The 17450-nt window shown below is 47.3% G+C and overlaps 1 protein-coding gene across 1 annotated transcript in view; it reads left to right on the top strand.

Annotated features, from left to right (window-relative positions):
- Positions 1 to 8358, top strand: part of armh3 (armadillo like helical domain containing 3) — a 55894-nt gene extending 47536 nt beyond the window's left edge. The window contains 2 exon segments of the mRNA XM_034188461.1: positions 5872 to 5988; positions 7860 to 8358. Of these exon segments, the coding sequence (XP_034044352.1) occupies positions 5872 to 5988; positions 7860 to 7952 (210 nt within the window). The 3' untranslated portion in view covers positions 7953 to 8358.
- The last annotated feature ends 9092 nt before the right edge of the window (positions 8359 to 17450 follow it).

Below are 17450 nucleotides of genomic sequence, written 5' to 3' on the forward strand. Positions count from 1 at the left end.
ATAACGTGAAATTTATCAGCAGAGCTTTTTGCTCTGAGTGGTCACATGATTTGGTGACCTGGTGACCGTGGCAGCATCCAGCTGCTGCAGCGCCACCTGCAGGAATATGAGAGCCACCAAAACCGACCAGAAAAACATTCACCCCAGAAAATGTCGTAGTTGATCTCCACACTTTTGGTCCGGCTCTCGTACCGTGTTTGTCAGGCGTTAATGGAAGCAGCTGCTAAACGCTCCTGCAGAAGAATCAAACTGCACGTTCGTGTGCTGTCTGTGTGTGCGCTTAGTTTGTGCTGAAATCAAAAACCTTCATCCTGTTTCTCAAATGGCAACTATTAAACATCAGTGTTTTTATTTTTCCTGCTTACGGGTCATAGTCTCACTTTAAGGCTTTTTATCTGCGCTTTCTGCCAGCGCGGCTGAAACCTAATCGCACGTTAACCGATGCACCATTTAAATCTGACTCCACATTTCTGTTCAACGAGCACAGAACAAAATGGAAACAATTGGACATGAATTTTTCATCATTGCACCTTCAGAGCTGGAAATAAAAGCAGATTTCTTATAATGTTTTCACTTTTGGAGACATTGTTTAGCCATCATCCAGCTTTGTTCCTCCATCTGGCGCTTCGTCAGAATTTTCCGGCTGTTGAAAAATGTGAACGAATCCTGACGACAGCCTCATTTCGTCCGTATTCTATTTTGCTTTCTGTCTTGACGGTTCATCATTTGTGTAGTTCCTGTACCGTCAGCGTTCCATTTGATTGTCGTCCATCTTCGTCCAACCTCCCGACATCTTGCATGAAGAACATTGATGATATCTGAACGGATCAATAACTAAAGATATGATGAGCTGACCGTGACTCATCCATGTGTGCTGTGGAGAGCACACGTTGGCTGCAGAAATGATCACAGGCTGGCGCTCGGTTTGATACCTGCTGTCAAGTCACGTCATTATGAATGTTTCATTTTGATTTTGTTTAACACGTCAAGGTCGCCGTTCACTTTGTTTTTCGTTTGTTAGTTTCGGTTTTGTTTCATTCTGTCATGATTGGCCTCGGCTCAGAGTTTAGGTCTTAGTTCATTGCGTTATTTCTGCTATGGTTTTCTGGCTTTAGTTTTCATATGCTTATACTTTGTCATGTGAATCTCAGTTTGGGTCTGTTTATTGCTTTTCTTTGTGTTACAGTTTTGTCACTGGTTCATTCTATGGTTTTCATTTATTCTGCAGTTGGGTATTGTATTCTTCCACTCTTAGTCCTAGTTTAGTTCTGGTTATCACATTTATTGTATTATGCTTTAGTCACAGGTTTTTGTTATTATTTATCTTCAGTGTTGCTTATCTGATTATGTTCCATTTATTATTTATTACATTTTCTGTTTTATCAGTTATCTTGTTTTATTTATTGCATTATTATGTTGTCACCAGGTTTGTTTATTCTCTATTTTACCATTACTTTGTTTTGTCATAATCATTTGTTAGGTTCACTTTTATGTCTTTGCTAACAAAATTTTAACTATTAGAGAAAAAATTACTCATAACCATCCCAAAGACGTATCGTTATCTTTGGCTGCTTTCAGTGATGCCGGTATTTGGTTAGACTCTCTCTGATTGTTCTGTCTGAGTTATTTTCATTAGTTACTTCATCCAAACCATCAACATGTCTATTAGACCCCATTCCTACCAGGCTGCTCAAGGAAGCCCTACCATTATTTAATGCTTCGATCTTAAAATTGATCAATCTATCTTTGTTAGTTGGCTATGTACCACAGGCTTTTAAGGTGGCAGTAATTAAACCATTACTTAAAAAGCCATCACTTGACCCAGCTATCTTAGCTAATTATAGGCCAATCTCCAACCTTCCTTTTCTCTCAAAAATTCTTGAAAGGGTAGTTGTAAAACAGCTAACTGATCATCTGCAGAGGAATGGTCTATTTGAAGAGTTTCAGTCAGGTTTTAGAATTCATCATAGTACAGAAACAGCATTAGTGAAGGTTACAAATGATCTTCTTATGGCCTCGGACAGTGGACTCATCTCTGTGCTTGTTCTGTTAGACCTCAGTGCTGCTTTTGATACTGTTGACCATAAAATTTTATTACAGAGATTAGAGCATGCCATAGGTATTAAAGGCACTGCGCTGCGGTGGTTTGAATCATATTTGTCTAACAGATTACAATTTGTTCATGTAAATGGGGAATCTTCTTCACAGACTAAAGTTAATTATGGAGTTCCACAAGGTTCTGTGCTAGGACCAATTTTATTCACTTTATACATGCTTCCCTTAGGCAGTATTATTAGACGGTATTGCTTAAATTTTCATTGTTACGCAGATGATACCCAGCTTTATCTATCTATGAAGCCAGAGGACACACACCAATTACCTAAACTGCAGGATTGTCTTACAGACATAAAGACATGGATGACCTCTAATTTCCTGCTTTTAAACTCAGATAAAACTGAAGTTATTGTACTTGGCCCCACAAATCTTAGAAACATGGTGTCTAACCAGATCCTTACTCTGGATGGCATTACCCTGACCTCTAGTAATACTGTGAGAAATCTTGGAGTCATTTTTGATCAGGATATGTCATTCAAAGCGCATATTAAACAAATATGTAGGACTGCTTTTTTGCATTTACGCAATATCTCTAAAATCAGAAAGGTCTTGTCTCAGAGTGATGCTGAAAAACTAATTCATGCATTTATTTCCTCTAGGCTGGACTATTGTAATTCATTATTATCAGGTTGTCCTAAAAGTTCCCTAAAAAGCCTTCAGTTAATTCAAAATGCTGCAGCTAGAGTACTGACGGGGACTAGAAGGAGAGAGCATATCTCACCCATATTGGCCTCTCTTCATTGGCTTCCTGTTAATTCTAGAATAGAATTTAAAATTCTTCTTCTTACTTATAAGGTTTTGAATAATCAGGTCCCATCTTATCTTAGGGACCTCGTAGTACCATATCACCCCAATAGAGCGCTTCACTCTCAGACTGCAGGCTTACTTGTAGTTCCTAGGGTTTGTAAGAGTAGAATGGGAGGCAGAGCCTTCAGCTTTCAGGCTCCTCTCCTGTGGAACCAGCTCCCAATTCAGATCAGGGAGACAGACACCCTCTCTACTTTTAAGATTAGGCTTAAAACTTTCCTTTTTGCTAAAGCTTATAGTTAGGGCTGGATCAGGTGACCCTGAACCATCCCTTAGTTATGCTGCTATAGACGTAGACTGCTGGGGGGTTCCCATGATGCACTGTTTCTTTCTCTTTTTGCTCTGTATGCACCACTCTGCATTTAATCATTAGTGATCGATCTCTGCTCCCCTCCACAGCATGTCTTTTTCCTGGTTCTCTCCCTCAGCCCCAACCAGTCCCAGCAGAAGACTGCCCCTCCCTGAGCCTGGTTCTGCTGGAGGTTCTTCCTGTTAAAAGGGAGTTTTTCCTTCCCACTGTAGCCAAGTGCTTGCTCACAGGGGGTCGTTTTGACCGTTGGGGTTTTACATAATTATTGTATGGCCTTGCCTTACAATATAAAGCGCCTTGGGGCAACTGTTTGTTGTGATTTGGTGCTATATAAAAAAATTGATTGATTGATGTCTCAGTCAGTATCAGTTTGGTCCTAGTTTGGTTTAATATTGGGTTTCTTGTGTTTTCCCCTTTTTAGACCAGTCACAGTATTTCTTATTTTTGCCCCTTTTGTTTCGCTCATGCATTGCTTGTCTTGAACACATCACGTTATTCAGTTAGTTTTTTGTCACTTACTTCTCTTGCTTTGCACCATTTTGCTTTTCACTCCTGCACTCTCTTGCCTTTCTTCCCTCTTCTTTGTTTCACAAAATCACACCTATTTCCTGAACCTTCCACACACCTGCTTCACATCACCTTGATTAGTCTGCTCCTTATTTAAACCCTCACAGTTCCACAGCTCACTGCCCGATTGTTGACTTTGTTCACTTTCTTGCGTCTAGTTCACGTCCTGTCTGCTCTTCAGTGTTTTTTGACCTTGCTTTTGTACTCCGACCTCCACCTCACCATTACCCTGCACTCAGCCTGTTTCTTGACTCTGCATTTATTTTGCCTGCTTTATTCCTCGACGCTGTGTGAACAAACCCTGCCTGGTTTATGGACCGTGGCCCAGCCTGCACCATGTCTGATACCTCTGCCTGTACGAGAGCTGTTAGAAAAGTATCGGACCTTTTTATTTTTTGCAAAAACCTGATGGATTTGAATCACGTGTGCTTGCATGAGCAATCCTTGAACCTTCGTGCGCATGCGTGAACTTTTTCATGCCTGTCGATTGCATCATTTCCTTGTAAGCAGCCTTTGTGTGGGACGTGTGCTGTGCGCTCGGCGGATTTTCATTTCAAGGAAAAAGACGGAACAACTGGAGCAGCGCGACTGCATCAAATTTTGCCAGAAACTGGGCGACAGCCAGGTGGAAACCATTCGGATTATTCAGACGGCTTTCAGTGACGATCCTATGGGCATCACACAGATTAAGGGGCGGTACAACCGGTTTAAAGACGTCCGCACAACGGTGGAGAGTGAGCCACGCTCCGGTTGGCCATCAACATGCTGAAATGAACAGATCATTGCCAAAGTGAATGCTGTGGTGATGTGGGACCGTCGTGTGACTGTCCGAGAAATTGCGGAAGAGGTGGACATCAGCACTTTTTCGGCACATTCCACTGTGACAGAAGATTTGGCCATGAAAAGAGTGGTGGTGAAATTTGTGCTGAAGCTGATGGCGGAGCAAAAGCACCTCCGTGTTGAAGTCTCACAGGACATGCTGTGACATGCCCACCTCTTCCACAATTTCTCGGATAGTCACACGACTGAAAAGTCACTGAAAGCCGTCTGAATCATCCGAATGATTTCCACCTGGCTGTCGCCCAGTTTCTGGCTAAATTTGATGCGGCGCTGCTCCAGTCGTTCCATCTTTTTCCTTGAAATGAAAATCCACCTAGCGCACTACACGTCCTCACACAAAGGTTGCTTACCAGAAAATGATGCAATCGACAGGCGTGAAAAAGTTCACGCATGCGCACGAAGGTTCAAGGTTTGCTCATGCAAGCACACGTGATTCAAATCCATCAGGTTTTTGCAAAAAATAAAAAGGTCCGATACTTTTCTAACAGACCTCGTATGTCTGACTTCCTGTGTACCAAACCCAATGCCTGTTTAACAGATAAAGCCGTATATTCATCTAAACCTACCATGCCTGTGAGTCTGCATTGGTCTCCTACTGTTCCCTGTGTCAAGCCACCACCCGTCCTGACACATTCTTTTATGCGCTCTGGACTCGCAGGCTTTTCGGTGATGGGAGAAGTGCCGGCTCATTCGTCGACCTTTTCTTGATGATTTGTGACTTTGTGACTTTTTTTCCTTTGTTCAGCTATCATTGTATGCCATGTGACCGGGCTCTTACTAACGAGCCGTGACCGACGTCTTGGCAGAGGTCTGCGTGTGATGGAGGGATGTCGAAAATGGGTCATTGTGTTTATTGATGAAAGTCAGTGTTCCGTTATTGTTCCGTCAGAGAGGATCAGAACCGCGTTATCCTCTGTTACATCGCCAATGCACAGTTAGCAGTTTAAATGTTCTAAAAGAGAACTTTAATGCAGGTGCAGTGTCGCTGAACACTGAGCAGGTTGAGGACGATCAATAACTTACATGATCAATACATCACCTTCACTTTTCCTTCATCTTTCATGTTTTTGACCTTCTGAAGGACCAATGTTCCTGCTTTGTGCCTAAAAATAGAAAATTTGGATGGTGGGATCTGAAACACCCCACTCCAGGTTGGACCCGCCTCCTGGTTCCTGAGGATGAGGTAAGAAAGAGTTAATAAACACTGGCTGATGGCTCATGTGTCTTCTCAGGTGTTGGAGGTGGTTCGATCCAACTACGACACTCTGACCCTCAAACTGCAGGATGGCCTGGACCAGTTTGAGCGGTACGCAGAGCAGCCCAAAGAGGCCCACTTCTTCAAGGAGCTGGTAAGACTGCAGTGCATTGTGGGTACTGGCAAAGCACTTTGCTCCATGTCAGTGAAAGTAATGATGTTTGGTAGCGATGGTGATGAATTTTCAGTTTTCTTACTGTGGGGGTGCTGTAATGACCACAGAGGTCAACGTGACAGTCTTTTGACTGTGATGCGCTCTGAAGATTGCGAGGAAACGAGCCCGCGGTTCATGTGCGGCATTACTCTGTAAGTCACCCCGGGTCAGGTTCATGGTTTTAGGGTCATGCACTTTCACCTGCCCTCTCAGATTCAGTTCGACTCCATTAATCATGTGGAGATGGAACAGCAGAGAGTGTCTGTGTCCATGGTTGTCTTCGGTTTTGTACCACTAATCCAGCAGGGTCAGGATGGGAGCCCAGATCCCAAAGCAGTCCGAGGTTAAATGAGCACGATCTGAGTTGACCAAGGAGTCAACTACCATTGGACAGAACTAAAAAAAAAATCTACAGAGGTGGTCTCCCTCTCTGGGAGAGAGCACAGCGTCCCTTGTCCACGTCTCATGGATCCAGGCCAGCGCCCCTTGTCCCTGTCTCTGGAAGCGAGTGCGGCGCGCCTCATCCGCCTCTCTGGCAGCGAGCCCGGTGCCCCCTGTCTCTATCTCTGGCAGCAAGTACGGCGTCCCTTGTCTCCGTCTCTGGGAGCGAGCCCAGCCCCCCTCATCACTGTCTCTGGGAACGAGCACGGTACCCCTTGTCCCACTTCCTCAGTGTGAATCCAGACACTATGAAGGAATATAGTTTTGAACAGTTGTCTCTCTTGTTCTGTGTTTACTCTGATTTTGATGATGGAAGAGGGTTTGAGCAACAGTCTGTACTCAGACTCATGTCTTATTATTGTCTTAATCTGTCTTCACTCATTCATAAAACCTAAAGAAATGCATATAAAGGTGTAATAGGTGTGTGTTTGTATGTAAAGGTGTAATAATTGTGTAATAACTGTGTTTGTATGTAAAAGTGTGATTAGTGTGTAATAACGGCTTATTTGCATATAAAGGTGTACTAGGTATGTGTGTTTGTATGTAAAGGTGTAATAATTGTGTAATAACTATGTATGTAAAAGTGTAATAAGTGTGTAATAATGGCTTATTTGCATATAAAGGTGTAATAAGTGTGTTTAAAGGTGTAATAATTGTGTAATATCGGTATATTTGCATGTAAAGCAGTAACATGTGTGTAATAACTTTGTGAAGGTGTAATAAGTGTAATGGCATATTTGCATTTAAAGGTGTAATAAATGTGTAATAACGGCATATTTGCATGTAAAGATGTAATAGGTGTGCGTTTGTATGTAAAGGTGTGATAAGTGTGTTTGTATTTAAAGGTGTAATAAGTGTTTAATAACTGGATGTTGTATGTAAAGGTGTAGTAAGTGTAATATCGGCATATTTGCATGTAAAGATGTAATAGGTGTGTGTGTTTGTATGTAAAGGTGTAATAAGTGTGTAATAATGGCATGTTTACATGTAAAGGTGTAATAAGTTTGTAATAACTGGATGTTGTATGTAAAGGTGTAATAAGTGTAATATCGGCATATTTGCATGTAAAGATGTAATAGGTGTGTGTGTTTGTATGTAAAGGTGTAATAAGTGTGTAATAATGGCATGTTTACATGTAAAGGTGTAATAACTGGATGTTGTATGTAAAGGTGTAATAAGTGTAATATCGGCATATTTGCATGTAAAGATGTAATAGGTGTGTGTTTGTATGTAAAGGTGTAATAAGTGTGTAATAATGGCATGTTTACATGTAAAGGTGTAATAAGTTTGTAATAACTGTCTGTAAATGTGTAATAAGTGTGTAATAACTGTTTTGGTTTGTGTGTGGTTTTTTTTTGGTTTTTTTGCAGGTTCGCTCCATCAGTGTGAACGTGAGGAAAAATGTTTCTCTGAACACGCTGAGTCAGGACGTCCTGCTCAAAGAATTCTCCTTCATCTCTTGAACCTGCATGTGGATGCTGCTGACGCCGGACCATCCTCGCCTTCTCGTGCTGTGATTCTTCCTGAAGCCAAACCATGAAAACGCTCTGGTTTTGTATAACTCTGAGAATTACCCATAGTGCACTGGTTCTCTGTGTGCACTCAGCAGTATTGGCTGGACTGTTAACTGACTTAAATCGTATAAAAACAAATTTTTTCCACAGATTTTAATATCTGATCATTTTGTAAGTAGCTTCTGTTTCCAGACTGATTGCCCTCATTAATTTATCTCTGGAGTGAATCGTGTTTCTTTCTGAATAATAAAATCTGGAGTTCTGAAGTCGACCTGTTTGTGAATCTCACAGAAACTTCAAATTTTCCCGTCTGGTCTCTGGCCTGATCATGTGCAGCCACACCCACTTTTACATGTCATCAGTGGGTTATTTTTAAGTTCTCAAATCTGCTCTCTCCCTCTGAGAGATTTTTTTTTTTTTATGACATATCAATATTTGGAAAAATGTGGAATAAAACTGTCAGAGGATATTATATTTCAGTCATCAGATTTTTATTTATTTAATACCATAGAAGGGTTTAATGGCAAGAAAAATTATGTTGATTCTCATGTTAAAATAAATTGAAAGAAAATAAGATATTTTCCTTTTTGAGGGTTTGAAAGTCAGTTTCTGACGGAGTGCAGAACTAAAGCGGCTACTTTGGTGATTATTTGTTTCTTTCAGGGGTTAATAAAACTCCACTGAGATGTTTGTCTTGATTATTGTACTGACTGTTATTCTGCCAAACGTAAAGTCAAGTTCGTACATAAGCACGAGTATCGTCTGCATACAGCAACATTTGAGACCAAAATTCTTTTTTTTCTTCCCCCCTGTCTGCATATATAGTAATGGTAAATGCCACACTGGCAGAACCATTTATGTACATTAATACACATATATGCAATTTATTCTTGCAAGACAGAAGGTATGTAGTGTGTGACCTCCATCCGCCCTTCCCGATCAGCCTACAACATCCTACTCAAAGGCCAACTGACAACTTCTATCAGGAACGGCCAACCACCAAAACGACATGAAGACAGACAAGAACGAAAGACGAGTGGTGAAGGCAATAACTGAAGTGATGAGAGGTGAGACACCAAGCAGACGGCCCCAACCATACACCTTACCAGGACAAAACCACACGTGAACAAACAGTGAAAGCAACAATCTGTTGCCTAATTACTGAGCATCCATACCTTAATCTAGGACACCAGACCCTTAATCACCTTGAGAGCAGCCAAAACCGAATTGTGATGGCCACAAACCCATAACCATCCACGCACAGAGACCCACGTCACAGCTAAATATCCGATCACTACTGTGGCTGGTGTGTTGGGCCAAGACAAAAGTACAGAACCTTACCATATGACGTGAACCACTTGCAATCGAACCCAAAGTGCAGGCAGGGACCACTGAGCCAAATGAGGGCGGGCTCTGGCCCCCAGACAAGAGGCGGGACCCAACCTCCCGGGCCCGGAAGCACACAAGGCCCCCCAACACCCAAGACTCCCCCAGCACAGCCAGGGTAGGGCCCAGAGACCACGACAGAAACGGCGAGGCAGACCACCCCCCACCCCAGAGAACCAGACATCCCCAGCCACCCGGGGCCAACCCCACATGCTACACTCACCCCACCTACCAACCCCACCATAGTTGTTATAACTAATCTCCATTGATGTGTGCGACCCCCTGAGTGAGCAAAGATAAAGTGTTGCATTAAAAGCAGTGGGAGGCCGTGACACACCACTGCACCACGGCCTGCCCTGCAAACCCTCCACCGCCTTGTGACCCTGACTCTAAATTAGTGAATGTTTTTACTAAGTGTGTAGAAATAAAATGTTTGCATTAAAATGGCAGGGCAGGCGTGGCAGATGGAGATCACTGTGGGAGGCTGCAGCACACAGCTATGCCACAGACTGCCCTGCAAACCCATCCCCAACACCTGACCGCAAATCTGTATGAACCCTATAATGTGCTACTTAAAACCCAATATGATGTGCGTGTATGTACTAGCTGGTGTAGTGCATTAAAAAGGTGTGACGTGAGGCCCAACCCCAAGCAGCTGGCGGAAGGGAGAGGCGCGGTGCAGGGAGCAGACCACACATACCGGCCCCGTTGGCCCATCCCCAGACCCACCAGAGGTGCCAGGGGACCATGAGAGACGGGGGGAGGCGGGCAGTCCCAGAGGAGCACCGGAAGCACAGGGGAAGAACAAACCAATGGGGCCAGGCAGCCAGAGATGGACGAGCCACCCCGCATGGCAGTCCCCGCACCAGGGAAGGCGCAAGATGGGAACCAAGCGTGGCAGGGACCACCAAGGAGCCAAAAGGAGACAGGCGGGCCCCACAGACACGGAGGGAGAGGCAGGGGCACGGAAGGACACATATGTGAAAAAAAATGAGGTGGGCTTCATAGATAATTGGCAAAGCTTCTGGGGAAAACTATCCAGGGTTGTGACCAGGAAGCAGAGTTGTAGTCTTACACACCTCTCTGCAGCTTCTCTCCCCCTGCCATCCCCTCATTACCCCATCCCCGTAGAGACGGTGTCTGCTCCCAGACCACCAATAACCAGTAAAAATCTATTTAAGCATAAAAATTCAAAAAGAAAAAATAATATAGCACCTTCAACTGCACCACAGACTAAAACAGTTAAATGTGGTCTATTAAACATTAGGTCTCTCTCTTCTAAGTCCCTGTTAGTAAATGATATAATAATTGATCAACATATTGATTTATTCTGCCTTACAGAAACCTGGTTACAGCAGGATGAATATGTTAATTTAAATGAGTCAACACCCCCGAGTCACACTAACTGCCAGAATGCTCGTAGCACGGGCCGGGGCGGAGGATTAGCAGCAATCTTCCATTCCAGCTTATTAATTAATCAAAAACCCAGACAGAGCTTTAATTCATTTGAAAGCTTGACTCTTAGTCTTGTCCATCCAAATTGGAAGTCCCAAAAACCGGTTTTATTTGTTATTATCTATCGTCCACCTGGTCGTTACTGTGAGTTTCTCTGTGAATTTTCAGACCTTTTGTCTGACTTAGTGCTTAGCTCAGATAAGATAATAATAGTGGGCAATTTTAACATCCACACAGATGCTGAGAATGACAGCCTCAACACTGCATTTAATCTATTATTAGACTCAATTGGCTTTGCTCAAAATGTAAATGAGTCCACCCACCACTTTAATCATATCTTAGATCTTGTTCTGACTTATGGTATGGAAATTGAAGACTTAACAGTATTCCCTGAAAACTCCCTTCTGTCTGATCATTTCTTAATAACATTTACATTTACTCTGATGGACTACCCAGCAGTGGGGAATAAGTTTCATTACACTAGAAGTCTTTCAGAAAGCGCTGTAACTAGGTTTAAGGATACGATTCCTTCTTTATGTTCTCTAATGCCATATACCAACACAGTGCAGTGTAAGTGAGATAGAATATCTCGTCAATAGTTTTACATCCTCATTGAAGACAACCTTGGATGCTGTAGCTCCTCTGAAAAAGAGAGCTTTAAATCAGAAGTGCCTGACTCTGTGGTATAACTCACAAACTCGCAGCTTAAAGCAGATAACCCGTAAGTTGGCGAGGAAATGGTGTCTCACTAATTTAGAAGATCTTCACTTAGCCTGGAAAAAGAGTCTGTTGCTCTATAAAAAAGCCCACCGTAAAGCTAGGACATCTTACTACTCATCACTAATTGAAAAAAATAAGAACAACCCCAGGTTTCTTTTCAGCACTGTAGCCAGGCTGACAAAGAGTCAGAGCTCTATTGAGCCGAGTATTCCTTTAACTTTAACTAGTAATGACTTCATGACTTTCTTTGTTAATAAAATTTTAACTATTAGAGAAAAAATTACTCATAACCATCCCAAAGACGTATCATTATCTTTGGCTGCTTTCAGTGATGCCGGCATTTGGTTAGACTCTTTCTCTCCGATTGTTCTGTCTGAGTTATTTTCATTAGTTACTTCATCCAAACCATCAACATGTCTATTAGACCCCATTCCTACCAGGCTGCTCAAGGAAGCCCTACCATTATTTAATGCTTCGATCTTAAATATGATCAATCTATCTTTATTAGTTGGCTATGTACCACAGGCTTTTAAGGTGGCAGTAATTAAACCATTACTTTAAAAGCCATCACTTGACCCAGCTATCTTAGCTAATTATAGGCCAATCTCCAACCTTCCTTTTCTCTCAAAAATTCTTGAAAGGGTAGTTGTAAAACAGCTAACTGATCATCTGCAGAGGAATGGTCTATTTGAAGAGTTTCAGTCAGGTTTTACAATTCATCATAGTACAGAAACAGCATTAGTGTTGTGAAAGTGTAGGAACACGGACCCACAACAGGGGGCGCAAATGAACGGACAATGGAGGAGTCGAATAACACTGCTTTTACTGCTGTGAAACAGGCACAACAAATACAACCGATTACAATATTGAAATGGAGTCCAATTACAACGGTGTCGTGTGGGCAGGCTCGACGATAGGAGACGTCTGTCCAAGTCGAACCGGAACCAACCCGATTTCCTCTGCCACCAAACCCCGGGAATACTGGAGCCGCCAAGTCCCAAATTCCCAGGTGGCCACTGCCTCCGCTCGTCGGATCCGGTACTGCTGGCAAGAAACAGAAACAGTCAGGTGTGGATGCGGCTGCACCCAGCAACACGGAGGGTGGAGAGTCCACCTCCACCTCTCGTCAACAACAATGTAGGAAGGTGAGTACTTATCCGAATGTTGTCTAGTAGTCAGCTGTCCTACAGATAATCAAACGAGAATACAATTAAAGTCACACGTGTGTGCAGGCTGAGATGGTTACCTCTTTGGTAAGGCGATATCTCGGCAAATGAGGTGGAGATGCCGTCCTGTTGATATACCTCCTTGTTAATTGGGATCAGCTGTCTCCAGTGATGGGTGGCAGCTGTCATCGTGGCTGCTCCTGTAAGGCGGCAGCGCCCTCCGGTGCCTGGAGCCCGCACTCCAGGCAGGGCGCCCTCTAGTGGCGGTGGGCCAGCAGTACCTCCTCTTCAGCGGCCCACACAACAGGACCCCCCCCTCAACGAGCGCCTCCTGGCGCACGACCGGGCTTGTCAGGGTGGCGACGGTAGAAGTCGGCCAGGAGGGCCGGGTCCAGGATGAAGCCCTTCTTCACCCAGGAGCGTTCTTCAGGGCCGTATCCCTCCCAGTCCACCAGATACTGAAAACCCCGGCCCATCCGTCGGACGTCGAGGAGCCGGCGCAAGGTCCAAGCCGGCTCTCCGTCGATGATCCGGGCAGGAGGTGGCGCCGGACCCGGAGTGCAGAGGGGTGAGGTGTGATGAGGCTTAATCCTAGAGACATGGAACACTGGGTGAATCCGCAGTGAGGCCGGAAGCTGGAGCCTCACTGCGGCGGGATTGATGACCTTGAGTATCTTGTAAGGGCCGATGTATCGTTCTTGCAGTTTTGGGGAGTCCACTTGTAGGGGAATGTCCTTGGTGGACAACCACACTTTCTGCCCGGGACAATACGTGGGGGCCGGGGCCCGCCGCCAGTCTGCATGGTTCTTCGCCCTCGTCCGGGCCCTTAACAAAGCAGAACGGGCGGCACGCCACACCCGACGGCACTTCCGTAGGTGGGCCTGGACCGAGGGCACACCGACCTCCCCCTCAACCACCGGAAACAACGGGGGTTGATACCCCAAGCACACCTCGAAAGGGGAGAGGCCGGTGGCTGACGACACTTGACTGTTGTGGGCGTACTTGATCCAGGCCAGGTGGGTACTCCAGGCCGTCGGGTGCGCGGCTGTCACGCAGCGTAGGGTCTGCTCCATCTCCTGGTTGGCCCGTTCTGCTTGTCCGTTGGTCTGGGGGTGATACCCGGACGAGAGACTGACCGTGGCCCCCAGTTCCCGGCAAAAGCTCCTCCAAACATGCGAGGAGAACTGGGGACCGCGATCGGAGACGATGTCTGATGGTATCCTATGCAGACGGACGACGTGGTGGACTAGGAGGTCCGCTGTCTCCTGGGCCGTTGGTAGCTTCGGGAGGGCCACGAAGTGGGCCGCCTTGGAGAATCGGTCCACTATCGTGAGGATTACGGTGTTTCCCTGGGACGGCGGGAGGCCCGTGACAAAATCCAGGCCGATGTGAGACCAGGGGCGATGAGGCACGGGCAGCGGCTGTAGCAAACCCGATGTCTTGCGGTGGTCGGCCTTGCCCCTGGCGCAGGTGGTACAGGCCTGGATGTAACCCCGGATGTCGGCCTCCAGGGACGCCCACCAGAAGCGCTGCCGGACGACTGCCACGGTTCTTCGCACCCCAGGATGACAGGAGAGCTTAGAACCGTGACAGAAGTCCAGGACCGCAGCCCTAGCCTCTGGTGGGACGTAGAGTCTGTTCTTCGGTCCGGTTCCGGGGTCCGGGTCTCGTGTCAGGGCCTCCCGGACGGTCTTCTCCACGTCCCAGGTAAGGGCGGCCATGATAGCGGACTCCGGGATGATGGGATCCGGGGGATCCGACGACTCCGTTTTGACCTCATCTTCATGTACCCGGGACAAGGCATCCGATCTTTGATTTTTGGTCCCGGGACGGTAGGTGATCCGGAAGTCAAAATGGCCGAAGAACAGTGACCAGCGGGCTTGCCTGGGATTCAGCCGCTTGGCGGTCCTGATATACTCCAGGTTCCGGTGGTCAGTGAAAACCGTGAACGGCACTGACGTTCCCTCCAACAGATGTCTCCACTCCTCAAGAGCCTCTTTCACCGCAAGGAGCTCTCGATTGCCGACGTCATAGTTCCGTTCGGCTGGGGTCAACCTGCGGGAAAAATAGGCACACGGGTGAAGGACCTTATCGGTCTTTCCGCTCTGGCATAGCACGGCTCCTATCCCTGAGTCCGAGGCGTCCACTTCAACCACTAACTGGCGACTAGGATCGGGCTGCACCAGAACAGGTGCAGAAGAGAAGCACCGTTTCAACTCCTTGAACGCGGCATCGCAACGATCCGACCAGGTGAAGGGGACTTTTGGAGAGGTCAGGGCTGTCAGGGGGCTAACTACCTGACTGTAGCCCTTAATGAACCTCCTGTAGAAATTGGCAAAGCCTAGGAACTGTTGCAACTTCCTACAGCTTGTGGGTTGGGGCCAGTCTCTCACCGCCGCGACCTTGGCCGGATCAGGAGCGACGGAGTTGGAGGAGATAATGAACCCCAAGAAGGACAAAGACGTGCGGTGGAACTCACACTTCTCGCCCTTCACAAACAGCCGGTTCTCCAACAACCGCTGCAGGACCTGACGTACATGCAGGACATGGGTCTCAGGATCCGGAGAAAAGATGAGAATATCGTCCAGATATACGAAGATGAACCGGTGCAGGAAATCCCGCAAGACATCGTTAACCAACGCTTGGAAAGTCGCGGGAGCGTTTGTGAGACCGAACGGCATGACCAGGTACTCAAAGTGCCCCAAGGGGGTGTTAAATGCCGTCTTCCACTCGTCTCCCTTCCGGATCCGAACCAGGTGATACGTATTTCTAAGATCGAGCTTAGTGAATATTTGGGCTCCATGCAGGGGCGTGAACACTGAATCCAACAGGGGCAACGGGTATCGATTGCGAACCGTGATCTCGTTCAGCCCCCTATAATCAATGCATGGACGAAGACCGCCGTCTTTTTTACCCACAAAAAAGAAACCTGCACCCATCGGGGAGGTGGAATTCTGGATCAACCCGGCAGCTAATGAGTCCCGGATGTAGGTCTCCATTGATTCGCGCTCAGGCCGTGAGAGGTTGTACAGCCTGCTGGACGGGAACTCACTGCCCGGAACCAAATCAATGGCACAATCATAAGGACGGTGGGGAGGAAGAGTGAGCGCCAGATCCTTGCTGAACACGTCGACAAGGTCATGGTACTCCACCTGCACCGCCCCCAGATTGGGCGGGACTCTGACCTCCTCCTTAGCTCGGGAGCCGGGAGGAACCGAGGAACCTAGACACACCCGATGGCAGGTCTCGCTCCACTGAACCACTACCCCGGACGGCCAATCAATCCGGGGATTGTGCTTCAACATCCAGGGAAATCCTAAAACCACACGGGAGGTGGCCTGAGTCACAAAAAAACTCGATCACCTCCCGGTGATTCCCTGACACCACCAGAGTTACAGGTGGTGTCTTATGCGTGATCGGAGGGAGAAGGGAGCCATCTAGTGTCCGAACCTGTACAGGCGAGGTAAGCGCCACCCGAGGGAGCCCTATCTCCCTAGCCCATCTGCTATCCAACAGATTCCCCTCAGAGCCCGTGTCCACCAGTGCTGGGGCCTTCAGGGTTGAGTCCTCATACAGGATCGTGACTGGGAGTCGTGTAGCAATGTGGGTGTGTCCCACGTGAATGTCTCGACCCACCCCTAGCCCAGTCTCTAGGAGCGGGCGTTTGGAGTTTGACCGCTCGGGGCAGTCTCTTACGTGGTGCTCTGTCGAGCCACAAACAAAACAAGCTCCGTGGGCCTGCCTCCTCTGTGCATCTGCTGCCCTAAATGTTGCCCTACTCGTGTCTTTAGCTTCGTCAGCAGGGGGAGCCGTGGCCCCACGGAGCGCAGGGGCCGTGGAGCGTGGGGAAGGCGGAGTGCGGTCGGATCCCGAAGGGAGAGGGACGGCGCGTGCCCGGCCACGCCCTTCGTCTCGTTCCCGCCGACGTTCTTCTAACCGGTTGTCCAACCGTATGACAAGATCGATGAGCCCGTCTAAATCCCGCGGTTCGTCCTTAGCCACCAGGTGCCCCTTGAGAACCAACGACAGTCCGTTTACAAAGGCGGCGCGGAGGGCAGTGCTATTCCAGCCGGACCTCGCAGCCGCGATGCGGAAGTCGACTGCATAGGCAGCTGCGCGCCGACGCCCCTGTCTCATCGACAGTAGCACGGTTGAAGCGGTTTCTCCTCTATTGGGGTGATCGAACACGGTTCTGAACTCCCTCACAAACCCATCATATGTCTGAAGGAGCCGTGACTTTTGCTCCCAGAGCGCTGTAGCCCAAGCGCGTGCCTCGCCGCGAAGCAGGTTTATTACATAAGCTACCTTGCTAGCATCGGTCGCGTACATGACTGGACGCTGTGCGAAGACGAGCGAACACTGCATAAGAAAATCCGCGCACGTCTCCACACAGCCTCCGTACGGCTCTGGGGGGCTTATGTATGCTTCCGGGGAAGGTGGGAGGGGTCGTTGAACGACCAGTGGAACGTCAATGTTACGCACAGGTTCTACGGGAGGGAGAGCCGCAGCGGCGCCCGGAGGGCGCGCTTCCACCTGCGTGGCGAGAGCCTCCACCCTGCGGTTCAGGAGGACGTTCTGCTCGGTCATCAAATTTAACCGAGTCGTGAAAGCGGAGAGGATCCGCTGCAACTCACCGATTACCCCTCCTGCGGACGCCTGCGCGTCCTGTTCTTCCATTGGCCGTTCAACAGCCGGTTGACGCCCCTCGGGATCCATGACG

The sequence above is a fragment of the Thalassophryne amazonica genome, chromosome 15 (assembly GCF_902500255.1).
Source record: "Thalassophryne amazonica chromosome 15, fThaAma1.1, whole genome shotgun sequence".
Taxonomy (NCBI): Eukaryota; Metazoa; Chordata; class Actinopteri; order Batrachoidiformes; family Batrachoididae; genus Thalassophryne; species Thalassophryne amazonica.